Source organism: Leucopleurus acutus (genome assembly GCF_964270905.1).
Source record: "Leucopleurus acutus genome assembly, chromosome: 4".
In the NCBI taxonomy this organism is placed as follows: domain Eukaryota; kingdom Metazoa; phylum Chordata; class Mammalia; order Artiodactyla; family Delphinidae; genus Leucopleurus; species Leucopleurus acutus.
The window spans coordinates 19006781-19015953 of NC_139146.1; the positions used below are offsets into that span (position 1 = coordinate 19006781).

Genomic DNA, 9173 nt, shown 5'->3' on the forward strand with positions numbered 1-9173 from the left:
TTCAGTCAAAAAGCCTAGTTACTACCACAAGAAAAAATCCTGCAAGAAAGCACATGTTGCCACTTTACTCATTATTGAAGTGCCCTTATGACTGTCAGGGAGAACAGGTAAGATGCCAGGGAGGCACAGAAGGAGACATCAAAGTATTTTGTTTACTTCTTTGAAGTCTTGTAGTAGCTTTTATTTACTGTGCACACTTCTTGATTCATGCTGAAAATTGGAATTCACCCATTTCTCTCTTTTTCCTGTCTAAGATGCAGATGGGGCACATTTCGTTGACTCCATCAATCCCTGCCCCCGCGCATTAGCACATGCACACGTATACCTAGCCAGCGGAAAAGAAAAAAGAGTTACTCACATTCATCCATTTTACAAAGATTTCCAGGCTGCAATGGGAGGGCTTTATCTCTCCCTGAAGGATGAATAAATAGATAGCTTTACTGACAGCCTGTTCACAAACTGAGGTGAAAACTGAGACCAAGGTCTTGCTCTACTAGCACTTACGAGATCCAGACCTGGCAACATGGAGAGAATAGTCATCTGCCTGATGGTCCTCTTCTCAGGGACAGTGGCCCATAAATCAAGCTTCCAAGGGCAAGATCGCCTCTTGATTAGACTGCGTCAACTTATAGATATTGTTGATCAGCTGAAAAACTATGTGAATGACTTGGTAAGGCCATATTTGTCACAAAAAAGTTTAAATAATATTCTTCAATTACTATAAAAGGAGCTTTTTGACTTATATAAATAACTCAGAACTAATTTTCTTTTGCTCTAGGACCCTGAATTTCTGCCAGCTCCAGAAGATGTAAAGGTAAGACCAGTTGAATTTATTTGTGAAAATAAATTTGACATGTTTTAAAATCAAATTAAGAGAGGCATTAACATGATTATTTAGAAATATACTTAATTTCAATGAATTTCGGGGTTTAATAATTGGTAAAATAGTTATTTCTATTTTGCTCAAATATTCATTGGTTCACCAACAAGCCAACCAATAAAACACTACATACCTTACAAGATATACTTTTATCTCCAAATATCTCTAAGAGTATTCTCAAGTAGTATTGTTGAGATAGAATACAAAACTAGAAAATAAATCTACACTATGATCATTTTCTGAACAATGACCAACTAATTACATTTTAAGAATCCTTGTGCATGAAAATTCTTGAGCCCTCTTTGTAAACCTATGTATGAAATATAGACACATACCACAGAAGCAGAATTCACCTTTTAATAACTAGAAAGGAAGAAAGAAAGAGAAAAAAAGAAAGAAAGGGAGGAAAGAAGAAAGGGAGACAAAGAGAGAAAGGAAAGAATAAAAAAAGAAGGGAAGAAAGAAAGAAGGAATACATTATAGCACGGCATGGAAGAATGGTAGTGTGGAAATCAAGGCCATCCTTTAGAATATAATTCCCATGTACCTTGGCCTCAATGAGTCTTGTCTTTGGCCTTCGGTGAGGTCTTTTGAAAGGATGGTTTACAACAAGTCATCCTGTTCTCTTAAGCCATTTAAATCCATTAGGTCCCAGGAAGAAGAGGCCTATCCTAGCGTACAGTTCAAGTGTGCTATGTGCTGATCTTTTCCTTGGTAACTTCGATCTAGTCTTCAGGTTTGGTACCCTGAGGATATAAACACAACTGGGGGAAATGTTTTCAGTGTCACAGACCTTTAACTGCATAAATTAGAATAACTATAAAAGTGTTACCAGTAATTAGGACACTACAAAGGGGAGACTTAGGAAGATACATTGCAAAGAAAACAATTATCGTAAATGACTATGTGTAGAAGTTTAGAAAGTGAATGAGTCACAACTATTGCTTTTCTCTAAAATTCACTCTCTAGCTCTGAAGCTAACCACTCTCATTTACTAGGTCCTTTTCTAATAAGCAATACCTAAAATGAAAGTAGCACATTCAGCTCATTGGAAAGACTTTTCCAACAAGTAAGACTATTTCTTAATGCCCTAATTATCAAAACGTATCTTTTTTAGCATCTCATGCCTTTTGTCTAACTGCTGTGGTTAGAGTCCTTTGGGGAGATTCTTAGCTCAGTCTCTAACTTTCCAAGTTAGATATCCCACTTTCTAACTTGAGTTGATCCAGTGGGTACTTCCTTTATATCCTTTGTTAAAGAGAGATCTTTTTTATCTTATAATGACAGGATTTTGTCTCAGTGACACTGTATCTATCTGATAATCTGATCAAGCAATGCTGGCTATGATACAAGTGAATAATGGTATTACTAAGATCTTTAAGCTATGCTGGCAGGCAAACCCAGGAGAGAAGAAAATAGTTCAAGGCCACAGTAGCATTATATCAAGTTTTTCAGGGCTAGCATCAAAGCAGAGTCTATAAAGAGTTAAAAAGATTAACAAGTTTAATGAAAATAAGTTCATTTAAATGTTGCATATAAATGTTGATATGTAGTGATCATCTAAGGTTGCTAATTGGCCTCACCAGGCATCTTTCTTTCTCTTTCTAATCATACAATCAGTAGTCTTCATCTGGTGGTGATTTTGCCCTCTGAGAACATTTGGCATTGTCTGGAAAAATTTCTAGTTGGCACAATTGTGTGTGTGGGGTTTCCATTGGCATCTAGTAGATAGAGGCCAGGGATGCTACTAAACATTCTAGAATGCACAGGACAGTCCTGACAACCAAGAATTATCCATCTGAAAATGTCAACAGTGCCACTGTTGAGGAACCCTGATATAAACCTAGTTTGTATGCAGGACAAAGGTAATTTTACCCAGTTAGCAAGACTTCGTAGTGTGAATGGCCAGGGCTTTCTTTGCAAAAAAAAAAAGAAAAAAAAAAGAAAAAAAGAAAGAAACGTTAAGTAGGTCAAAAATAAATTGTAAGGAAGCAAATATTTTCAAATATTCAATTGCAAATCAACAAAGCCAAGTGCACCTCCTTGCAAAAGCAGCACTTGACTAGCTAAAAAGAGTGGTTTGTTACTCTTGCTTTTGATTTCCTTACTGCTGCCTCGATTCTGCAGAACTAATGTAGGATGGATAACTCCTCATGTTTCCAGGTGTTAAAGGATGAGGGAAACAAAGCCTTGCCCTCTAAGTCTGCAAGGCACAGCAAAGCAAAACAGTGGCTCTGCTCCCAGATGGTAGTGCTGCACGTGAACTCGGGGTCATCCTGAGTGACAGGGCACCTAAGCTGCCTGAATCGAAGTTAATCTCTCTACTCCTCTTCTCAACACATCCTTAAGGCAGTTTAGCAGAACAGCTCCTTTGCTTCTTTTCCTTATTGAGGCTGCCTTTACTGTGCATCTGAAGCCAAATCCAGCAGGTATTTGTCCTGGACCACAGATTGCCAGGGATAGCTCTGCTGCTTGCAGAAAGCACAAAGCAAAATTCCAATGTCTATTGACACAGGTGAACAAGGAAGGGCAGGAGAGAAAGCACAGCCCCATCAATACAGGCACTGGTGTCCAGATGCCATTCAGAGGTTTTCAGAAAGGCTTTCTCAGGTGCAAAATCTTTGCTTGCTTGTGTTGACCACTCTTGGCGATACCTGTCTCAAGGGAGTTCATTTGGTAGGCCCCTATAGTTCTTTGGAACCTAATTTTCTTTCAACATCCACATGTAAATGTTAACTCAGCAAAATGGGTCTCTGTGAGAAATGCTGGTTTCTCAGATCATCACGGATGAAACAGTTAGTGTTTTCAGTTTCAGCTGGAAAATTTACCTCTTTAAATATGAATATTATTTTTTTCCAGTAAGTTAAGCCGGTTGTGGTCAAAAAGAAGAGAAAAGAAAAAACTTCAACAAACATGAACATGTGGTTTTCAAGGAAAAAAAAGTGCTATAATTAACATTTATATATAGTTTCTATTAAATAAGCATTTTGGCAAACATATGTAAAGGACACTATCTCGCCCTTATGAGAGGCAAGCTGCTCTGATATAAGGAAACCAGATAAGCTGGTTCTCGGCTTGTGGCCACGTATGCAAAGCAAACCTGATGGGGTTGTGTCTTAAAGATGCATGTTATTAATCAACATTCATAATGGGTAAGCATATAGGTTGGAAAATGCAAAGCAGGCCAGATGCTATTTTCAGCTGATTGTCATGGGAAGACTCAGGTAGTATTGTTGTATATAGGACGGCCCTTGTAGGAACCGAGAAAAATTGAGGCTTCTGTATACATGGCAGTAACTTCCATATACACCGGTGAAATGAAAATATAGCAACTTTAGGGTGGTGGATAGCATCATATACAGACATTTGCTGAAAGAAAAAAGTAACCTGGATACAAGTTCTTAGATCAGCATTAAAATGTTTTCAACAAATCAGTATAAATTTTGTTCTTCCAATCAATTCCATTTCATTTTCAGTTCAACTTCTAACATTTTGACTTATTCACTAGTCACCGGTTATTTGATTAAAGCAAGAGTCAAGTTTTTGATCCTTGATCTGCCCACTTCTCCATGCTCTGAGACATTACTCTTACGTTCTAAGGGACAGTCTTCCTGCCCATTGCGGGGGAGGCATGTCTCAAATTCTGTTCCTTGACTGCTTGATTCAGGCAGATCCCACCCTAATGGACTTGAGAGTGTGAATAGGATTTTAGAAAAGTCACGCATGGTCTATAGCAGGTGTACTGAATCTTAGGCATGGAATGTGCCATCAGAGGTAGGCACCCACTTCCTTTCCCCAAAGGAGGGGCTTTAACTCACTTACTTCATTTGTCCACTCCACAAATATTTGTTGAGCACTCACTAGCAACAAGACACTATGCCAGGCATTGTACAGGATAAGGTGCTGCTCAAGACATGTATGTCATTGTTAGATACTCCTACGTACATTGTAGAGAGAAACAAAAGACAAATGAAACGATTCTTAATCAGACTACAGCGTAACTCACCCAAAGCTGCCACCAGTCACAATGCCTCTTAGAGCCTCATAATTCATAAAGTGTGTTCTAAAACCAAACTAACTCTCCCTTATGAAATACCAAGTCCTGCCCAACACCCAGACCTCAAAATGACATCAGGAATAAAGAACTGTGGCAAAGCAAAGCTCCCTCTTCTTGTCTGTGAGACAGGGAAATGTCCTCTCTCCCCTAACATGGGGAAATTTTATATCACAAGAGTCTGCTCTTTAGCCCAAAGATTAAGTAGGACATGAAATCATTCCTCATTTGTCTGCTAAAATAAATGTGACCCAAGACACTGCAGTAGAAGTAGGAAAAGAGGATTGGGAAGGTCATTTTTACTTTCTGAATAACTTTCATTAACATCTATACAAATTATTTCTCTTTCAGAGACACTGTGAGCGGTCGGCTTTTTCATGTTTTCAGAAGATCCAACTAAAGTCAGCAAATACCGGAGACAATGAAAAGATAATTAATGTATTAACTAAACAGCTGAAGAGGAAACTACCTCCCACAAATGCAGGGAAAAGACAGAAACATAAACTGGTAAGACTGTCATTTGTCATCTAACTTATTTGTACTTACTAACTATATCTATTACATCACGCACACACACACACACACACACACACACACACACACAAAACACACACAGCCAGAGCCTCCAGTGCCTTCCTTCCAGTTACATGTTATACCTTATCATATAGAGTGTGTTTTGAGAAGCAAAGTCACCACTTCTCAGTCCACAAACTTGAAAGCGTCCAGAAATCCAATTAGAATTTGCTAACAGCCCCTGGTAGCTGGAATAATTAATATAGCTTTCAAGGTGAGGAAGTCATTAGGCAGAGATTCCAATTGTGACTTAAGAGTTAAAATATATTCTGCTCTCATTATATGATCACATATAACTTGTATCCTTATTAACAGGAGCTAGATCCCAGTTTTCCTGAAAGAAAAGAGGTAGCCTACAAGACACCAGGATAAATCTCAAACATTGCCTTCCTCTTTTAAAGAATATTATTACTGTCCTGTACAACTGCAGAGTCAGTACTACATTTGAATGGGTAGACCCCATTATTTGGCTGGGGAATTTCAATAATCCCTAGTTTTGTGGTCCCTGAGAACCTCTTGTATATTTCCTCTTACGCCAACTCATGAGCAATGCAGATAATCTCATGAGTAATTCAGGCATTAATCAAAACCAGTGGATAAACACATAAGATAAATTACTAGAAATTTTTCTATCAGTTCTCTCTCCTCTAAGGAATTTCACATGTGATTCAAATGAAATCTTAATTACAATATCAAAATGATTTTTATTTCCTTTGATTGCTTGACCAGGTTGCAATGTGAAAAGTATCCCTCTAAAACTTTCCTCAAAGAAGAAAAGAGTTGAACATGTCTTTGAAACCCAATATCAAAGACCATAGAATGGTAATATTGGCACTGAACATAGAATTATCCAGTTAAGCACCTTCATTTGATAGATGGGAAAGTGAGACCAAGGATATTAAGTGACTTGTCCCAAGCTCCACGAATATTAAGTGCCAGAATGAGAATTAGAACTTATATCTCTTATCTTTCAGTCAAATATCTCTCACCACAACATCAAACTGGCATTAGAGATGCTAAACAGCAAGCAATGGCCTGGTGTTTGGTATCTCAACAGGAATAAGGGTAAAGAATATAAACCAAGGATTTTTTAAAAAGAGAAATATAAGTGGGCAATGCACATGTGAAGAATTGTTTAATCTCTTCATAATCAAATAAATGCAAGTTAAGATAGGAAATCCTATTTTTTTCAATTAAAATTTTTAACAATGCACAATAATGGTAAGAAAGTTCTATGTGAATAGAGGTAAAAGTTTTATAACGTATATCAAAAGCCTTAAATTTTTTTATCCCTTTAATTTAGTAATTCTACTTTTAGTAATTTATCGAATAAAACAAAGATGTACATGAAAAATTACTCAGAGATGTCCATTGCAGTATTGTATACAACAGTGAAAAGTCAGAAGCAATCTACATGCCCCAAAATAGCAATACTTCAATCCTATGTAGGAATACAAAGCAAACATTATGGGATATATTTTTGAAGAATATTTAATATGTAGGGAATGCTTGTGTTATGTTGTGTTAAAACAAAGGCAAATTAATAGCCAGTGTAAATAACACAAATGCAAAGAAAAAATTACTGGGAGGATACATATCAAAACACTGCAGTGGTCATCTCTAATGATGGGATTACAAGTGATTTTTCTCATTGTTATTTTCTGAACAATTTTATATGCTTCTCAAAGTTTTTCAGTGAACATGATTTATGTCTCTAATTGGAAAACATAAAATTTGAATGAACATTTTATTAAATAGGAAAAAAGCTTTAAAGAAGATTATTACTCTTTCATTGATTTCTAGACATGTCCTTCATGTGATTCTTATGAGAAAAAACCACCCAAAGAATTCCTAGAAAGACTAAAATCACTCATCCAAAAGGTATATAACTTAAATTATATTTGACTTTCATCTTTATCCAGATTGCTTCTTATGTTGAGGTTACTCATGGTATTCTATTTCCACAGATGATTCATCAGCATCTCTCCTAGAACACACGGAATATGAAGGTTCCTAAAGATCTCACTTGAAGCTGGACACTATATTTCATACTCTAACACAGTAGTGAAACTCAGTTCTTGGTATTCCAAATGGAGGAGTACAATATATTAGTGATGGGGGAAAAAACTCAGATAAGTGTTCAAGGTCAGGATTATTCCTCCAAAATCACTATGCAATACTTCAGTTTGATCCACATGCTCTGTGTTTGGTCAACCTGAAAAAACTTTTTACTCAATTCGAGTCTGATTTCCTGTGTTATAGATTTCTATGACCTCTAAAGTTTTTACTTTATCTTACTGCCAACTATGCCATTTCTTGGAGAAGCTTAAAAATTTTAACCAAAAATACAGTTTGGGAATTTACTGATTAACCTTGATCTTGATTATGACAAGAATGAGGTTTCTGATGATCATAACTTAAAAGGTTACATACCTTCACTCAATCTGAAGAATATAGAAGCATAGGGTGAAAATCAAAGTTGAAGTGTTTATTCTTTTAAGGAAATGAAAACTGTTTAAAATCTATATCTGAAGAGATTTTATTTTATCTCAGAATGTCTAACATATAAATACATGATTTATTTATGTACCAGGGGGATAGCTTTACCAGATGGCTCCAAAAAGTCTAACTTCCTTATTAGAATCTGTCAAAAATATTTAAATACTATACATATGAATGTATTTATGGAATAGACTCTTTTGGTCTTTTTTTTTCTCTAAGTGGGTATACTAGTACCTTCCCCAACTCAAGTCCCTTTATAAGCTAACATTCTAAGCTTGTGGAAGTGGCAATTAAAATCTATAGAGGGACATGAATTAGACGATCTTCTGGAACCAAACAGAATTTTAAAAAGTCTTGTAGCTCTCTTCTCAAATTGTTATAATGATTGTATGGGAGTGAGTTATTAATGCCAAATGTCTGTTTCCTTCTTTCTTCCTTTCTTTCTACTTTTAAAATTGACAGACACTTTGCATTTGTATGCTTTGCATAAGGCAAATTCAATCATCTATATAAAGTCAAAATCAGGAGACAAATCAGGAGTTCAGGACTCCTAGTAGAAAACAGACTTTTGCATAAGCATCCCAATCTTTCAACCATGGGTAGCAAAAACAAGCAACCTGATCTAACTGCCATTTCATATCAACTCCAGCAGTTTATTTAAATATAAAGTTAAAAACGCTAGAAAAATAAAATTTTCACTAGAATGTTATAAGCTATTTGAGAATCTCTTATTGTTAAAGTGGCTGTGAGTGTGCAAGAGGACGTTATATGGGAAATGCTTTATGCTCTAAGAACAAAGATGATCTACTTAAAAATATTTTTTAAACAAGTACAGATAATTTATGGTTCTAAAACGTGTATTAGGAATCAATTATTTCAACTCACAATGAAATGTTTTATCATCAGAAACAAGGTATTCTGTTTTAAAATTTTTAAATGTTATTACAAAGGAATCGTGTAAATATGTGCATCATGATGATAATATGCATCTAAAGCCTGCCTCAGCATCAGGCCAGGTTGTTGGGATAAAAGTGGAAAGCAGGCACGAGATTGACTTGGAAAAGATGGAGTCCTTATTTCTTGTTTCTGGCTTTATAGCTGTTGACTTCTTTGACACTGTGATTTTATATTTAAAATAATGTATTTATTTTGGTATGTCTACTG

At 36.1% G+C, this 9173-nt stretch overlaps 1 protein-coding gene across 1 annotated transcript; it reads left to right on the forward strand.

The window, feature by feature from the left end:
• Window positions 1-511: 511 nt before the first annotated feature.
• On the forward strand, window positions 512-7498 carry IL21 (interleukin 21; the record flags this gene model as incomplete). Its single annotated transcript, XM_082838594.1, has 5 exons — window positions 512-670; window positions 779-814; window positions 5286-5441; window positions 7311-7388; window positions 7475-7498. The coding sequence occupies exons 1-5, from the start codon at window positions 524-526 to the stop codon at window positions 7496-7498; spliced, it is 441 nt and encodes a 146-aa protein (XP_082694720.1). The 5' UTR covers window positions 512-523.
• Window positions 7499-9173: the final 1675 nt, after the last annotated feature.